Source organism: Beta vulgaris, chromosome 8 (assembly GCF_026745355.1).
Source record: "Beta vulgaris subsp. vulgaris cultivar EL10 chromosome 8, EL10.2, whole genome shotgun sequence".
Classification (NCBI taxonomy): Eukaryota; Viridiplantae; Streptophyta; class Magnoliopsida; order Caryophyllales; family Amaranthaceae; genus Beta; species Beta vulgaris.
In genome coordinates this window covers 60,761,252-60,780,168 of record NC_079209.1, presented here as the reverse complement: position 1 = coordinate 60,780,168, position 18,917 = coordinate 60,761,252, and the positions used below count along the sequence as shown (strand labels likewise).

The window sequence follows — 18,917 nt, the reverse complement described above, 5'->3', positions numbered from 1 at the left end:
ATTAATGATCAAGGTTGTCAAATCTTAGCAATCCAACAATGAGAAGTACTTCATACGACAAGATAAGAAATATATGCACCATAAGAGAAGGGTCGCATGTATAGTAAACAATGCTGAAATACACCTTATTTCAATTTATAAATTACTCGAAACTTACTCTCTTCCAACTACCTCTTAATGGGGTTTGTTAAACATCGTCCCAAAATTACTTTAAAATCGCCCCGATCCTACTTTGAATTTACTATTATACCTTTATCTTTTTTCCACCACTCACCACCCTGCCACCACCCACCACCCACCACCACCTACCTCCCCCTGCCACCACCCACCACCACTTGACACCACCCACCCTGTAAAAAAATGATTTTAATCGAGGCGAAGGGTCGAATGTCTGGCTAGGATGTTCGTCCCATGGCACAAACGTCTATGTTCGACCCTTAGCCCAAATTGTTTTCGAAATATGGGTGGTTGACAAGGTGGCGGTGGGGCTTGAGGTGGGCGGTAGGGGCTAGAGGTGGCGGTGGGCCGGTTGTGGCAGGAGGTGGTGATTTAGGAAAAGAAAAGAAAAAAAAGGAAGGGTAAAGTTGAATATGTTTAATGAGACCCGGACAATTTTAAGTAATTCCGAGGTGATGAATAGAAGTTCATCTTATGTACTTGAACTCTTGAAGTATTTCCCAAGTAAGAACACCAAAAACTCGTAACGAGTCAATTCGAGTCAACATTCTACCTAATTCAAACCCGAATTGTTCACCTCCTACTCTCTTCCATGGCTTAGGTTAGGCCACCCCCAATCCCATGCTACTTAAACAGGACCTGAATTATTTTGTTTGTCCATATTTATCTATAACAAGAGAAAATAATGGAAAGTTAAAAAAAGAATGATATGATAAACTTTTCCAACGACAATAATTCTAGTGGCGTCTCAAATCTTGATCATTTTTGTTTGTCTCTCTCTCTCCTCTTCAAGCCACTAGTGTCTAGTCATTCATGAGCCAAACAAAAATTTTATAAAATTTTATAAAATAAATAATAATAATGTATTGTAACAAAGAAATAGTAGTAGAAATCCCATAATATATCATTGGCAAGATCTCTATATCTTCTCAACAACACAACTTTAGGTTTTAACCAAGTCTTTGTATTATCTTCTCTAATTAACTTATTATTTATCATTTTGCTTCAATTTTTTTGAATTTTTTCTGTCACCCATTTCATTATATCTCTCAAAGATTCAAACTTTATAAGTTTGATCGATTAATATGAGATTTTGAGCACTTGGGTTGGAGTAATTTCGCCGGAAAATCATGCCTCCGGCAGAAATTATGCCGGAAAATTTAGAATCATTGCCGTGTTCTTCTTCAATGGCGTCTGATTTTCCTGATCTTAGAGGTGTTAGATGGCGTATAAATCTTGGGGTTCTTCCTTCTTCTTCTCTCTCCTCCACCATTGATGAACTTCGTCGTGTTTCTGCTGATTCTCGACGCCGGTAATTTCCCCCCCTTTTTATTTGATTAGGAATTTTTGTTATTTGTGAAATTGTTAATTTTTTTGGGTTTGGGGAAAAAAAAAATTTAGGGTTCATGTTATTGGAATCATGTCTTGGATTTTAGCTGTTGTGTAATGAATTGGGTTTTTGTTTTTAGAGGATTTTGATTGTGGGTTTTGGGTTTTGTCAGCTTGTTTGTATGATTGTATTTAGTAGGTGCAATTTCTGGTTTTTTTTTTTTTTTTTTAGATTGTTAATCTTACGGCTGCATATAAGAAGATAAGAGTGGAAATAATAAGGAATCACTAAGGATGAATGACACCGATTAACATGTGATTTGTTAGAAATTTATAAAGTAGCATTTTAAGAAATGTATCTCATGCTTATTGTCAAGGGGTGCATATATGAAAACCCTAAATTATATCCCTTTTTGTTAGTTCCATAACTCAGTTGGAAGTTCTGGTATGTAAGAAGTCATGTATTGTTTTAGTTTCGACGACATACCTTGATGTTGCTAACAGTGTAATATAGTGGAAGATCTTATTGATGGAATTAGAATTTTGAAGGAAAAAAGATAATTGGGTGAATATGTAGTGTTTGATCTTTCACTACTTCTGTGGGACTTGTTACATAATTGCAATGACATTAAGTTAGCTTGTGTTCTTCGATGTTTTAGCACTTAGCTGACTTGAATGTGGTTATTTGAGCAAAGATTGAATTCAGAGGGATCCTCTAAGAATATTGGTTGTTCACAAGTATCTTTTGCTTTTTAGTTCTTAAATGCTGAATCTAAATCATTATTGTGGTACATGATGTTCTTTCAACCAGTGAAAATACAACATTTCATGTTTTTCGTGATCTTAACTTTAGATTCAGTTAAAGTCTTCCGAATCAAGTAACTCTAGGATATCGTTGGGAGACGCGCTTTGTGCTTCCTCGCAAGAAACTTTCAAATGCTTGAATCAAAGATGAACATTTATGGAATAGCGAGATTGCAACCACCCAAGTAAAGAATGGTACAAGTCGTTAAGAGATCACTAATTTAGATGAGATCCACCTTAAAATAAACTAAAGTTGATACCTGAATATTTGGTTTCATTAACATCTTGATTTGCATAGGTAACCCATTGTACTATTGTCAAATCTCACGATAATGTTGATTTATTTTTATTTTTTTGGAAATTGGTGAACATTTATGTATGCGAGTCAGATCAGTGCATTTCTGCAGCTATTATTCGTATCATAGTACTTGCCTGATCTTTTTCTATAGCCTGTTCATCAAGGACTTGAAGTTCCCTACATTTTAGCCTGTGAATTGATTTGATAGGCTGAACAAATGTGGATGACGAGATGGAGTTCCCACATGGTTATGTGTTTCTTATTAGGACACTGAATGTTGTGTTTAGCTGTGGCTTGTAGTTTTTGGTTGCTGAAATAAGTCCCTTAAACTGGATCTGTAATAATTTTGGAGAAGACACTTGTTAACTGTTCCACTTTAAGAATTCTGTCACGCTGATTTGTTTGAGCTTTGGGGAGGCCATCAATAGTTATAAGTTATAAGTCTAGAAGAAGCATGCTTATCATTTTTTTCTTGGATGTCTTATATCCGGCGTAAAGAGGTAAAATTTTTGAGCTTGGCTCATATTCTATATGTCTGAAACCCCCCTGTTATGTGAACCTTTAAAGTTGATTTTTTATATAATATTTCTTCTCCGACTCTAAATACCTGCACCACTTCGACTTTTATGCTTAGTAAAGTTATAAATAATTGATATGTTGAATTATACATTAAGAGTATTGAGACTACTAACCTAACTATATTTTATATTTTAACATTTGTTTTTCTTAAAATAGGGTAGTAAAAAATCTTGGTTAATTTTAGTATATGGATAGTGCAAATTCAAAGTATTGAAGTATTTAGAGATGGAGGGATTTTTTATTTTTTTAAAGGCACTGGGCAACTGAATGTGTGTAGTTTGTATGATATTGTCTTCTTGGAAAAACCTAGGTTTGTTTCTTGATTTGAAGTCAAGTAATATTGTTTCACAGATATGCTGCTTTAAGGAGGCGCCTCCTTGTTGATCCACATTTAACCAAATTTAGGGATGATTCTCGAGATCTAGTTGTGGATAACCCACTTTCCCAAAATCCAGGTGAGCTTTAATCCATGTTATATTGTTAGCAGATGACATATTGCTGCTTGGGCGTTTGTTTCAATTTTTCTTTTTATCTTGTGTATGTTGCTTCAACTTTTCATTTTATTCTATATATTGTGTTGGGATATTCTAATTATTGGATTTGTTATTATTACTCAATCAATCACAAAGATGTATAAGTGTTTGTTTTGTATATTGTAATCAAGATGGCAAAGAAGACACTTCTATCTCATTGACATGCATTTAATGGTATTAGTTTGGGATAAAGGGATTCTGGGAGGTTTGTGATTATCCCTTAATTCCTTTGTCTTGGGGCATAGGGGTACCCTGCATTTTCAGATGGCAGAATAGGCATCTAAGAGGAGTTGCTGAAATCCAAGTTGTGATCCAAACATCATTTGGAACCATTTGTAAATTGTGGCTCACCAAATAATTGTTTTCATATCTTTCTTCCATGTGCTTGTGAAGTTACCAGCTTTTTCAGGATTAGTTTTGACTATTAGAAGATGAAGCTAGGAGCCTAGGAGAGAGTTTATGTTGTCAGTGCCATGACAACCTCTATGATTTATCTTCTTTATTTTCTTGTTTTGCTGCTGCTCTGTTATTTTCCTTATTGGTTGATGGGTTCTATGAGATTGAGGTGAAAGAGGTTAAAATTATAGCCTCAGAGGTGTAAAGAATAATACTATAAAGAACAATTTGCTCTTGGTATTTAGTACTCTTTTTGGATGTTCAAAATCATAACATGTGGACTATTTGGGAAAGTTATGGTCTTTGAGGCACATTATATTCCTGTGTTGTAATTGTGCTGTTTGTTTGTGTAGATAGCACATGGGGACGCTTCTTTCGGAATGCAGAGTTGGAACAAATGGTTGACAAAGATTTATCTCGCTTGTATCCTGAGCATGGTAGTTATTTCCAGACACCAGGATGTCAAGGCTTGTTGAGGCGAATTTTGTTGCTGTGGTGCCTTCGGCATCCAGAATGTGGTTACAGACAAGGTAGGCGGCTGCTTTTACAGCAACTAAAGTTGGTTTGCTCAGTTTTTGTTGGTGTGACACTTGGGTAGTTGGGTGGTCGCTATGGTTAAATAAAATGTGTATGTTGAGTAATTCTCTTAATTTGCTGAATAGCTATAACATGTTGCCTGTAGGAGTCAGAATTTATGGACCACATAATTTTTCAATTAGGGGCATGTTATTTGTTAACTGTGAAAATAAGGAACTAAGCTTTTTTCCCCCATTGGCTACTCATATCTTTTTATGTTGTTCCATTTGTAGGGATGCATGAACTCTTAGCTCCTTTATTGTATGTACTTCATGCTGATATTCAGCGTTTCAATGAAGTTCGTAAACTTTATGAAGAGCACTTTGTGGACAAATTTGATGAGTTTTTGTTGCATGAAAGTCAAAATTTCAACTTTAAGATATCTGCAAATACTCTAGAAGATGAGATGGACCCTCAGGAAAAACCCAGAAAGCATACAAGTCTTTCTGATCTTGATGCCAACGTACAGACTATTGTTCTACTAAGTGATCCTTATGGGGCAGAGGGTGAGCTTGGCATTGTGTTATCTGAAAAGTTTTTGGAACATGATGCATACAATATGTTTGATGCTTTAATGAGTGGGGCTGGTGGTGCTGTAGCCATGGCTGATTTTTTTTCCCATCCGCCTGCCAGTGCCACCCCAACTGGCTTACCTCCGGTTATTGAAGCTTCATCGGCACTTTACCACTTGCTTTCCATTGTTGATACCTCGTTGTACAATCACCTTGTTGAATTGGGTGTTGAACCTCAGTACTTTGCTCTTCGCTGGTTACGTGTTTTATTTGGGCGCGAGTATTCTCTCGAGGACTTGTTGGTTATATGGGATGAGATATTTTCTTTTGACAACAGTGCAGCTGTTACAGCTTCTAAAAATGATCCTGGGGTCTTGAACTCCCCCAGGGGAGCATTTATTTCTGCGATGGCTGTTTCCATGATGCTCAATGTGAGATCTTCTCTACTTGCCACCGAATATGTCACTTCTTGCCTCCAGAGATTACTCAATTACCCTGGAAATGTAGACCTGGAGAAGTTGATAGGAAAGGCAAAATCTTTGGTGTCCCTTGCTTTAGCTGCTAACGTGCCTTCACATTCTACTCCAACGAATGGGAAATCACTTGGCTACCAGAGCAAGCAAATGGCTGTGAAAGGACATGCTCATAGCCTCTCATTTGATTCAAGTGCTCCGGTAACACCAGTGAGTCTTGTACCCGAAAGATATTGGGAAGAGAAATGGAGAGTTGCTCAAGAGGAAGAAGAAACCAAAAAGGAAAAGGCCAAAGAAGCATCACCTCGAAGGAAGGGTTGGACAGAGAAAATCAAATTAAGATTATCTAGGACGGAATCTGAGCCGTCCCCATCAAAAAGAGAAACCAGACAGAGGGATAAAAAACCATCTGTCAGAAGAAGCTTGCTTGTAGATTTGTCCCAGCAGCTGAAGTTTGGGGAAGATTCTGAAGAAACAGGACTTGATAAATTGTCATGCCTTGGGGTTGAGGATCCCCTTTATATAGAGTCCGATGCAGTTGTTCAAGATGAAGGGCATGATAGTTTCGAATATAATGACAAGAGATGTTCAGGCCTAAGTACTACCAGTGAAGAGCATTCTCCTACTTTTTCAGAGCCATTGAGTCCTGCTGAAAATGACTCAGAGAAGAGCAGTATAGAATCAAATAGATCCCATGATACAATTGATGATGGAACCCAACATTTTTCTTCGTTTCAGTCTACTGTGGAAGAGTCACAGACTGCTGCAGAAGATCCACCCTTACCAATTTCTGTTGCTCCTGAAGCAAATGCTTATGGAGTATCTGATTCAGATCGTAGCTCCAAAGATCTAGCACCAACTATTTCAAAGGAACGGAAAAGTTTGTCTGGTAAGTTTCAGTGGTTATGGAAGTTTGGACGCCAGTCTTCTGGTGAGGGAAGTTCTGATAGAAGACCTGAGGTTGAGGATGTCGAATCAGCTGATGGTGGAAGTCTCCAGGGGAAAAAACCTTGTTCTTCTGTTGATGAGACAAAAGACTGTCATGTGAATATAAAATCAGACGGCTGTGACCAGAATTTATTATGTACTTTAAGGAACCTTGGGCAATCTATGCTGGAAAATGTTCAGGTATAACCCTAAGTCTAATATGCTGGCTGTCTTGTTTGTCACTTGAATGATCAGTTTTAGGCCTTTGCTTTTGTTTGAATAGTAATGATTCACTATCAAAATACAAAATCATTGACTCATTGCATATTGTTACAACCAAAACGGAGCATATAGATTGTTTAGATGTAATGCCCGAAAATTAGCAGTATTCATTCAAGGTTTACCGACCTCTATAAGTCGAATATAATAGAAATGAAGAGGGGCATTGGAGGAGTTACTGGAGTTACCAACATACCCCCTCTCTCTTTTTTGCTCCTACTTTTTCCCTCTTCGTGCTTCTTCAGCACCATGCCTTCTTGGAGCAATGATATTTGTTTCTCTGTGATGGATTCCATTCTGTGGCATTTTTTGGTTTTCTCAATCTGTTTTGGGGAGTTCTAGGGATTTTCTTACTAAGTAGGGCCAGTTTTGAATTAAAAAACCCTAATATTGGACAAACACCGGAGTTCAGTCAAGAGCTACTCTTTCCACAACCCCCCCCCCCCTGGTTACCTACCTACCTGTCCTCCTCTTTAAATATTGAACTGATATGACAGCTGGCTATTGCTTTGAGACTTTGAAGTTTCCTCTTTCCATTGTGGCTTGGACCTCATCTGCCTCTTTCTCAAAATTGATGAATTAATAACTTTAGAGATTTTGATCTAATCTTAAAAAAAGAAAATGGCCCAAGCTCTGAAAGATTTATGATATGAAGAGATTCAAATAATTATCCTTGCTATCAGAACATATGGGTAGTAAAACCATTCTTTGTATAAAAATCAACTTCAGCCTTTTGTTGCACGTTGTATCATGCTTTCTAGTTCAGTTGGAAATTAGGTTCAATAGGATATCTTGTTGGGAGAGAGAATGTTGTGATTTCTGTTTTCATAGACGCTTAGAACTGTAGTTGCTAGGTCTTGGGTCTTCTTAACACAACCATGACATTGACAAACAAATGTATTAAAATTAAAACACATCAGTCTTTTTCCTAGTATGGTAGGAGAAATCAGACAAAGAGAGAGTTTTCCATCTTTCCTCCACACATGCATGTTAATACCTGACTACGATGAAGTTTTCCTTGTTATTCATGGTACTAGCTGCAAACCCGAAATGGGTGCTCGGGTAGATGGGGTAGTTGATCTGCTTCTTTATGTATCGATTCTTTTCCAAATTAGATTGACTAGTCGCTTCTTGATCCTGATTCTATCTTTGAACCTTGAGATAAGAACTTTAGGTTCGATTGCCAAGAAATGCCGAATCTCCTATCCAGCATCGGTATGTTTCACAACGCTTGTCTAGGAATGACTTATGCACCCACTATAATTTTATCTTTTCTCCTAGGATTTCTGTGTTTCCCTCAAGCCAACATCATTCAACCTTCACATACAGTAAATGCCCTTTCGGATACCGCTCCTTTCTGCAAATTACAATGCAAGAGGCCTCCATCAAGATATATGATTTTTGGCTGAAGGTGTGGTCATTTAAAAGTGACACTGAATTGGGATGATATCTTGCCTCAACCTATCTTTATCCTCTCGTAAGATTTTAAAGCGCATGGATGGCTTCTTTTTGTTGCAATAGTATGTCAACTAAATGTGCATCATTAGAAACACCCTCAGTCCTACTTTTAACCACCATGCAATCTCAATCCTTTTTGATGGAAGCTTGAGTTCACAACCACTTGCATACTTTCATCTCTACTTGATCAACCAAATCATGCTGTCTTTTTTAGTTGGTTTTGATGATGTCTCTTGATGGGAGGAGCTAGAGATTTTGGCTTAGACCTTTGCCCCCGATAACTATTCTTTAAACTTCGAAAAATTTATGTTGCTATAGTTTCTAGAAGTGTTTTTTTTTTTTAATGTAATCCCCCTTCTTGAAATCTCTGTGGGTTTTTTAAAATGATCGTCCCCCTTGTTAGGAAATTGATGTCTTCTGAAGTTTTATTCTTGAGGTGGTCCAAACTCCAAATGCAACCTCTGGTTGGGCTATGGTGTAAAAATCAGATGTTACTGAGGTAGTTCCTGCATCATTTTTGGTAGATGAAAAACTCATAGGGTTTAGTAGGAATTTTTAACTGATGTGGTGGATACAACATACAAGGGAAATTCCAATGTCCTTCAATTAAGGAGATTCCAACTGTTGATGTCTAGAAAGTATCTAACTAGTGTTATGATTGATGAACAGACGATTAGAAAACAAAATACGTTGTCTGCATCATATTCCCTTGAGTGTTACTAATGCTGAAAGCTGTTATCTTGTTGTACATTTTGTTTCGATGACTATATTCATGATCTTGCGACTTGTTTGGCGTAGGTAATCGAGTCAGCCTTCCAGCAAGAAAAAAATCAAACTGGCTCATTAGATAACCTTTCCAAACATGCCCTTGTTGAGAAAGGGCAAGTAACAGCAATAACTGCTCTTAAGGAGCTTCGGAATATCAGCAACCTTCTGCGCGAGATGTGAGACTGGTTTATCCTTACTCTGTTATCTGTATATAAGTATAACTATATCATATTGTTTTCGTATATATACACAGAATAAGAGAATTATGTATTAGCTCAACTGTGTTAGATTGAATTTATGTGAGCGCTTGTAGTGCAATTTGTAAATGAGAAATGCCATTCTTCCTATTTGATAAACTGTTGTCAGTTAGTCCATTTTGTCAATCAATTGCAGAGAAAGTTCCAGTTTAAGGCAATCTTTGCAGTCAAGTGGAAAATATTGTTTAATTACTTGCCTAATCAAAAGCCTTTGAGATACTCCACTTTAGGTGGTGAATTGGTGATTGTATGTTTCTGTAATGTAATATGGTAAAGGTTATTTCTGGTGCAATGTAATATACTTCCTCTGTTTCGTTTTAAACGCAACAAATGAATATTTTATATCTCACAAATAATACCTCTTTGTTGTATTTAAAACAAAACGAAGTAAGTATCAAAGGAGTGGTATTTCTGTGAGTTTGCTCCCATGTATAATTTCATTGTAATGCTTCTTTATATGGGTGATCTTTTCACCAAATAAAAAAAAGGTGTTAGTGTATGAAAACATATTACACTACTCATTAATCATACTCTTTTGTTAACCTAAAACATGTGTTTAAGTGTATAATACTACTTTGAAATAGAGATATTTATAATTTTATTTATAAGCAATTAGATATATTAACGTCTAAAAAAACGTCTTGGTAAACGTGAAAAAGCAAACGGTATAACTATTTTGAAATGGAGGAAGTATATGTTGGGTTTATCATTTACTGGTAGTCGAGGATAGTAATAGGCATGATTGTGCATTGGAAAGTGTCATATTGGGATGTTGTAATTAAAAGAAACCTAAGAAGTAATATTACATTCTTACAAGAAAAAAAATTGAATTTAGTAAGTAGGGTATTACAAAAGAAAATAGAAAGAGCAAAGGTGGATGAAGGTTGTGAATTGTGATAGATTATTACTCACATTTGGAGGGGTTAGTTATCCACCATCTACCTAAGATAATGTATTACCCCAAAATTAGTGTAATAGTTTCTTTTTTCATCTTTCTTTACTTATATTATTTATTAATACTTTATGGTAATATATTACTTGTAATATCTTCACAGAATAAGGGATGATTCAGTAGTTAGAGCATTTTTTCCGATTTTCAGAGTTCTTAGAATTGATTTTCACCCTCGGCAAGTTGAGATTTCCTTTAATTTCCTAAATGTAAAAGTTTCTTTTGGGCCCCAAAAAACAAATACTTGCACTATCTTCATTTTCTATAAAAAGTTGTACTAACAAATAAAGTACCAAGCAAGGCTTGGTCTAATGGTAAAAATTTGGCCTCATGACTTTAAGGTTATGGGATCAAATCCCATTAAAGACTCTTTGGTTTGAGGTTTCCCTTACCATCCCCCCTCCCTCTAAAGAGTCTGACTTGCAAACCTGAATGGTCATACCCACGTGAGGTGTCAGTTCAATAGTGTCAGTTCAATAGTGTCATTCATCTTACCAACTAAAACAAATTTAATAAAGTGACAAAATTTTCTAATTATAATCATAATCATAATTGGGGGATGATGTTATAATAATAATTAAAACTATTGTTTTTCCTAATCACAGTATATATCTATTATACACCATTTAAACCTTGTTCTTTTAGATTGAAATGAACTTAATTTGTCTAAACTGAACTTAAACTATGAAAGAAACAAGCTGAATTGAACTTAATTGAAATTATCATTAATTTAGTGGAAAAAATTAAGAGGTGCAAAATTAGACAATAGCAACATACTTCACCTTACGAAAAGTAAACATTTCTCTATGTATCTATACAAATATATCACAAGGCGCTCCTAAGGAAGCGTATTTATCATGTGACACTTTCCTCAAAATTCTAATTCTAATTCTAATGTAAATGCTTTATATCCATGTGAACTTATAAGTGCTTAACCATCAATACACTATAAATTTATTGTTCAATAATATTTTAAATAAAAATATGATAAAGTATTATAATTAATTTTTTTTTTCATTTTTTTTATAAAAAAAGAAACAAACACGATACCTTAAGTTAGATCCATACCAAGTTTCCAACCTACACACAACCTCAGAAATAAACAACCAAACCTAACCTTTTTTTTTTCATTTTTCTATAAAAAAAAGGAAACAAACACGATACATTAAGTTCAGTCCATACCAAATTCCCAACCTATACACAAACCCCACAATAAAACAACCAAACCTAACCTATTATATTTTTTTCATTTTTCTATAAAAAAAGAAAACAAACATGATAACTTAAGTTCGATCCATACCAAATTCCCAACCTACATACAATCCCACAATTAAACAACCGAACCTAACCTATAAACCTAGCAACATATTCGAACCAATATAAGTCCCTTAAAAACCCTAGAATTGATCTCAACCGTCGATCTAATTACGCAAATGCGAAACCCTAGGGTTTTTAATCTTCTCATCTTCTCATAAACTCGCAGTCTACTTCTGCTGCACTTTCGCACTCCTCCATTTCTCTCTCCTCCATTTCTCTCTCTTCCGCAGCTTCCAACAATGGTGAGTTTCTCTCTCTCTCTCTCCTCTGACTATTCTAGTCTTCATCTTATGTTTTTCAACCATCGAACTTTTGCGTATTTTTTGTTGAAATGATGGATTGATTTTGTTAGGGTTTTCTTTTTTTTAAGTTCAATCTTTTGTTGTTTTAGTGATTGATTTTTGGGTTTTGATGATGATCTATAGTAGAAGAAATTGCATATTTTGAGATCATTAGAGATCTTGTAATTTTTAGATTAGCTTAGAGGTAGAAATGGAAATTGTTGTCTGGAGATTATTAAATGGAGAAAATTACAAAGTGTTGTTGCAATTGAAGTGCTTGTTTTAATTTAAAAAATTGGTAAGCTTGGATTTTTTTTTGTGAATTGATTGCAAATGTGTCGCACTGAGTATGATTTGGGATAAAACTAAATATTTTTTGAATGAATTGAGTAAATCAATTGGAATCGATTCGAATAGAAGATGGGATCCGACACAGGATAAAGTATAAATAGAATTCAGATGGTGCTTGTGATTTAGTAGGGTATGAGATGATGAGTTTATGTAATTTATTCTGAGGGTTTTAAGCTGTAGGGGCTAGACTGTTTAGAGTTAAGTGGAATGAGTAAAATGTTGATGAAAAAATTGCTGTTTTGTACATTGATATATGAATTTATTGTAGTTCAGTTTTGATCTGCCTTCAAAGAGACTTTGAGGAATTAAGTACATTGTTAGATGTTTTTATTTTCACCATGTGTTCCTGTTTCAATTGGTTGGTAGTTGTCTATGTTACTCCGATACCTTCATTTACCTCAAAAACCGGGTGTCGTGTTGACACGGCACTTCACTTGGATACTTCATTTTAAACTAAAAACGTGTCTTTTTTCTACAAAATAGCCGAGTCGGACACTTAGACACCCGTATCCAAGTAGACACTCAATCCGTGTATGAGCAACATAGGTAGTCATATGGTTTGTGGTGGCATTATAACTGATGTTTTTCTTATATGTTGCAGGCCTTCGTGAAGGCACAGAAATCGAGGGCTTACTTCAAGCGTTACCAAGTTAAGTTCAAGAGAAGAAGAGGTGAGCCTTCTTGAAGTTTCAGTATAAGTTTTATTTGTAGAGCTCTTTAGGACTTCCAGTTTTTTTTTGGTATATATGTATATATATTTGACATGTTTTTAATATATACAGAGGGCAAGACCGATTACCGTGCAAGGAATCGTTTGATCAATCAAGATAAGAACAAGTACAACACTCCTAAGTACCGCATTGTTGTGCGATTTGTATCCTTTGCTACGGTGCCAAACAATTTTAAATTAAAGTTTTTGCATATGTTCTTAGTATGTGTGTGCTTTTGAAAAATTAATCTATGCTTCTGCTTTGAGTTTTGGGGACATCTTGCACTCTCATCTTCACAGTTCAGCCTTAATACAATATACAGACTAATAAGGATGTAACTGCACAAATTATATCAGCAAGCATCACAGGTGATATTGTGCTTGCTTCAGCATATGCTCATGAGCTGCCTCGCTATGGACTTGAAGTAGGGCTTACCAACTATGCTGCTGGTAAATATTCTACTTGTACTCGGTGTTGTGGTTTAGCATTTTTATGTAATGCCTTTAGGCATCTACTTTGTTGTTTGACTTTTGTTGATGGGTATATGAATTGGTTTTGCAGCATACTGTACTGGGCTTCTTCTTGCAAGAAGGGTCTTGAAGATGCTTGAGATGGATGAGGAATATGAGGGCAATGTTGAGGTAGCTAACAGATCTTATACCTTGTATGAATATTAACAACATTGTAGTCCCTAATGATTTGTTTGATCAGGCAACTGGTGAGGACTACTCTGTTGAACCAGCTGAGACAAGGAGACCTTTCCGTGCTCTTCTTGATGTTGGCCTCATAAGGACAACTACTGGAAACCGTGTTTTTGGTGCTCTGAAGGTAATTTTTCTTTTCTGTATATTTGTGTACTAGAAATGACTTTGATTTCTTGGGTTGTATTAGAATTTTTCCTATGCCATCTGAATTACGTCTGTAACGATGATGATTGTGCAGTCAAAGATCTTTTATTGTTTTAATTTTATATGTATGGTTATCTTACAATTTACTTCTCGATCTTTGAAACTTTGTGTTAGTTTGATTAGAATCTGCTCTTACAATGTTTATGATGGTGTAGCTACTGCTCAGCGAAATATGATTTCCTGAAAAACATGCATGCCAGCATAATAGGGATTGGTCTTTTCTTTTACATAATAATGCTAAGAGGATGCTCTTTATTTTACAGGGAGCTCTGGATGGTGGCCTGGATATTCCTCATAGTGACAAGAGATTCGCTGGCTTTTCAAAAGACGGGAAGCAGCTTGATGCCGAGACCCACCGCAAGTACATTTATGGTGGACACGTTGCTGGTTACATGAGGGTATGTGTTAAGTCTAGGTTTTTCTTGTGAAAACAGTTTCATTTATTGTGGAGCTAACTCTAATATGTATAATCTTCAAGACTCTTATGGAGGATGAGCCCGAGAAGTATCAAACTCATTTCAGTGAATATGTGAAAAGAGGTATTGAGGCTGACGGTTTGGAGGCATTGTACAAGAAGGTTCATGCTGCCATTCGCGCTGATCCTAGTGTTAAGAAGTCCGAGAAACCACAACCACAGAAGCACAAGAGGTAAGCTGTGCAGGAGTTTTGGTTTCATTTTGTGGTCTTTTGCCTGTTTTAATATCTGTTCTTATTTGTTTTCTATTGAAGTTGAATGTGTAGTATGTTATTAATTAAAAGTTTTTAGACGTAATTTGTAATTTTTTGGTTGTATATATAGTGATTAATCTCCGTTCTTTTGAAAATAGGTACAATGCAAAGAAGCTAACCTATGACGAGAGGAAGGCTAGTTTGATCGAACGATTGAATGCCCTAAATGCTGCTGCCGGAGATGACGACGAGGATGATGATGAGGAAGATGAAGATTAAAAACTCCATTGGCAAGATTAGGAATTTATGTGGTTATCTTTCTTTTTCTATCGGCTTAGGAACATCAAGTTTTGTTTAAGTATGTTTGCATTATTGGCATTTTTGCAGTTTAAGAGCATGTACTTGCTAGATGTTATGAGAGATCTAAGAAATGACAGAATGGAACTTCAGTTATTTACATGGGTTTCAAGTTAGATCTGTGCGAAAACGTTTTCTTCTACTCATATTTTGATGAAGCTACACATACATAGTTGTTGTGGACTTCACACTAAACTTGTCGACTGAACATTTTTGAACGTTGTTTTGCCGGTGAAGGTAACTAACTTGTCAATACCGTGGACTAATAACGAAGAAAGAATTTGCTATCAGAGCTTTGTGGTCTGCATGCAAAAGAAGAGGACGCAAAGAAAAGCTCTGTAATAATCGAGAAAAAATCCTTGTTGGGGCTTCATGTCAGCAATTATGGCTAGTGTTTCTTGTTGGCATAGTAGGCGTTCAAATTCAATAAACAATTTCCCATAACTTGTGGTGAATCGATAATTCCTGACCTAAAATTGCCGATAGCATTTGGGATGAAGGTGAATATTCTTTTTGATGTATCGAACGCCGTTATATAATGTAAAATAAAAAACAATTAGTTCCCATAGAGGCCATCGGAAGGTACACTCGTGCCTTAAAAGAGGCATCCAATGCCCGTCCAAATGCCTTTCAGAACCTAGCGAGGGTGATGCCAAGTGAGCTAAGGGAATGCACAAGTGAGTAACGAAGGAAAATTCGAGGTACCCAGAGAATCTTTAGGCACCCTGAGGGTCCTAGGAAAGTTCAAACAAAAAAAGTCGTTAGCCTAGAGAAGTCGAAAATAGCCTGAAAACAGGCAAAATGTAAATTATAGTCCACAACTCCAATCGCCCACAAGGATGGGGACCAGGTGCCCAAGGGGTGCACTCTTGGGCCATGCGAGTCCCTTGGAAGGCACAATACTGTCTTGGAAAGAGCATGCAATTCCACCTAGATGCCTTCATAGCCTAGCAAGGGCGGTACTAAGCGACTCGAAGGTAGAAAAAAAAGAGGTAATGAAAGAAGGTCCAACGCACCTTAAGGAATCCTTAGCCACCCCGAGGCCCCTCCAAAGTTTAAAGACGAAAAAAGTCGGTGCGCCGGAGACTTAGAAAAAAAGTCCACGACTCCGATGGGCTGCATCAGTGCCATGGGAGACCCTTGGAAGGCAGACTTGTGGCTTCGAATGGGCATGCAATGTTATCTCGAGGCCCTTCAAATCCTAGCAAGGGAGATGCCAAGCGAGCCAAGGGAATGCAAAATTGGGAATCAAAAAACTGCACAGGCACCTAGGGCATCCTTAGGCACCCGAAGGCCCGGGAAGAAAATAGTCGCCGGGCCTTGAGAATTCAAAGATTCGCTAGAAAACGGCTAAAAGTCTTTACTATATAGTTAAAGACTCCGGAAAATCACAGGGATTGGTGCTCAATAGTTACCCCCAGAGCCATGGGAGGCATTTGGAAGGTACAATCGTGCCTTGGAAGGGGAAATGATGCCGTCTAGAAGCCCCTCGAACCCCTGCGAGGGACGTGCGAAACGAGCCAAGGGAAGATAAAAGAGGGTAAAGAAGGTTAGTACGATTCAAAGCTGTGGGAGTCCTTAATATACCATCCCATGTCCCCTCGAGGCATCCGACGATAATCGATGCACGGGTCCCGTGGTCGTCTAAAAGCATGACTTATAGCCTTCAATTTTGACCGTTTTAGGGCTCCTTTAGGCTCGGTCATATTTTTTATCGTAAACCTTCCTATTTATGATTTTGTGGTGCGGAATGACTTATAATGCATCATGGGTGCTTTGCACCATCTAAATTGCCCTAGAATGCCATCAAATCACCCATTTATGATTTTGTGGTGCAACCACGGAATGACCTCGAAGCGGTCTTAAAAGTTCTTCTTATGCCAGTTCGAAGCCGTGGGAGTCCTTAATATACCATCAAATGACCTTTCGAGGCATCCCACGATATTCGGTGCACGGGTCACGGGGACGTCTAAAAACGACCTTCAATTTTGACCGTTTTAGAGCACCTCCGGCCCGATCATTATTTTCACCAAAAGCCTTCCTAAGGGTTGCGGCACAACTTATTATGCATCCCGCGTGCTTTGCACCAAACGACCCATTTAATATTTTGTCTTACAACCACGGAATGAACCCGAAACAGTCGTAAAAGATGTTCTTATGTCCCTTCAAAGCCTTGGGAGTCCTTAATAAATCATCCCATGTCCCTCGGGGCATCCCACGACATTCGATGCACGAGTCCCGTGGACGTCTAAAAGCGTGAGTTATAGCTTTCAATTTTGACTGTTTTAGGGCTCCTCCAGGCCCGGTCATATTTTTCACCCAAAAATTCTTACGTGTTGCGACATGATTTATAATGCATCCTGGCTGCTTCACACTATCTGAATTACCCCAAAATGCCATAAAAACACCCATTTATGATTTTGTGGTGCAGCCACAAAATGGCCCCGAACCGGTCGTAAAAGCTGTTGTTATGCCCGCTCAAAGCCATGAGAGACCTTAATATACGATCCTATGCCCTTCAAGGCAACCCACGACATTCGGTGCACGAGTCCCATGGACGTCTAAAAAGTGAGTTCAAGCCTTCAATTTTGATCGTTTTAGGGTTCCTCCGGGCCGGACATATTTTCACTCAAAACTTTTACTATGGGGTGCGGCATGACATATGATGCATTATGGGTGCTTCGTACCATTTGAATTGCCTAGAAAGCCACCAAACGACCCATTAATTATTTTGTCATTCACCCACAAAATGACCACCAAAACGGTGGTAAAAGCTGTTATTATTCTCGTTCAAAACTGTGGGAGTCCTTAATATACCATCCCATGTCCCCTCGAGGCATCCCACGACAACCGCTGCACGGGTCCTAATGACGTCAAAAAGCGTGATTTATAGCCTTCAATTTTGACCGTTTTAGGACTCCACCAGGCCCGATCATATTTTTAACCCAAAACTTTCCTATGGGTTGCGGCATGATTTATAATGCATCCTGGCTGGTTCATACCATCTAAGTTACCCCAGAATACCGTAAAACCACCCATTGAAGATTTTGTGGTGCAACCACAAAATAGCCCCGAACCAGTCGTAAAAGCTGCTATTGTTCCCATTCAAAGCTGTGTGAGTCCTTATAAACCATCCCATGTCCCTCGAGGCAACCCTGGACTTTCCGAGAACGAGTCCCGTGAACGTCGAAAAGCGTGACTTATAGTCTTCAATTTTGACCGTTTTAGTCTCCTCCGGGCCCGATCATAGTTTTCGCCCAAAACCTGCCTATGGTGTGCGGCACGTCTTATAATGCATCCCGGCCTGTTCACACTATCTGAAATTCCCCAGAATGCCATCAAACCACCCATTTATCATTTGGTCGTGCAACCACGGAATGACCCCGAAACGGTCGTAAAAGCTGTTCTTGTGCCATTTCAAAGCCGTGAAAATCCTTAATAAACCATCCCATGCCCCCTCGAGGCATCCCACGATATTCGGTGCACGGGTCCTGTAAACGGCTAAAAACGTGAGTTATAGCCTTCAATTTTGACCGTTTTAGAGCTTCTCCGGGCCCGGACATATTTTCACCCAAAACTTTCCTATGGGGTGCGGCATGACATATAATGCATTCCGGGTGTTTCGTACCATTTGAATTGCCTAGAATGCTACCAAACAACCCATTAATTATTTTGTCATGCAGCCACGGAATGACCCCCAAAACGGTCGTAAAAGTTGTTCTTATTCCCGTTCAAAGCTCTGGGAGTCCTTAATATACCATTCCATGTCCCCTCGAGGCATCCCACGACATTTGGTGTATGGTTCCCGTGGACGTATAGCCTTCAATTTAGACCGTTTTAGGGTCCCTCCGGGCCCGATCATATTTTTCTTCCAAAACCTTCATTTGGGTTGCGGCACGATGTATAGTGCATCCCGGGTGCTTCGTAACATCTAAATTGTCTCAGAATGCCACCAAACGACCCATTTATGATTTTGTGAACAGTAACGGAATGACCCTGAAACGGTCGT

General features: G+C 37.9%; 2 protein-coding genes across 2 annotated transcripts; both read left to right on the top strand.

Moving 5' to 3' along the window:
* Positions 1-884: 884 nt before the first annotated feature.
* Positions 885-9,519, top strand: LOC104902358 (hypothetical protein). Its single transcript, XM_010690112.4, has 5 exons — positions 885-1,489; positions 3,539-3,642; positions 4,470-4,646; positions 4,926-6,805; positions 9,140-9,519. Exons 1-5 carry the CDS (start codon positions 1,308-1,310, stop codon positions 9,287-9,289), a joined length of 2,493 nt encoding a protein of 830 aa, XP_010688414.2. The 5' UTR covers positions 885-1,307; the 3' UTR covers positions 9,290-9,519.
* Positions 9,520-11,716: 2,197 nt separating this feature from the next.
* On the top strand, positions 11,717-15,024 carry LOC104902357 (60S ribosomal protein L5). The gene is made up of 9 exons (XM_010690110.4): positions 11,717-11,874; positions 12,866-12,935; positions 13,047-13,138; positions 13,297-13,423; positions 13,536-13,615; positions 13,686-13,802; positions 14,146-14,280; positions 14,361-14,530; positions 14,710-15,024. The coding sequence occupies exons 1-9, from the start codon at positions 11,872-11,874 to the stop codon at positions 14,828-14,830; spliced, it is 915 nt and encodes a 304-aa protein (XP_010688412.2). The 5' UTR covers positions 11,717-11,871; the 3' UTR covers positions 14,831-15,024.
* Positions 15,025-18,917: the final 3,893 nt, after the last annotated feature.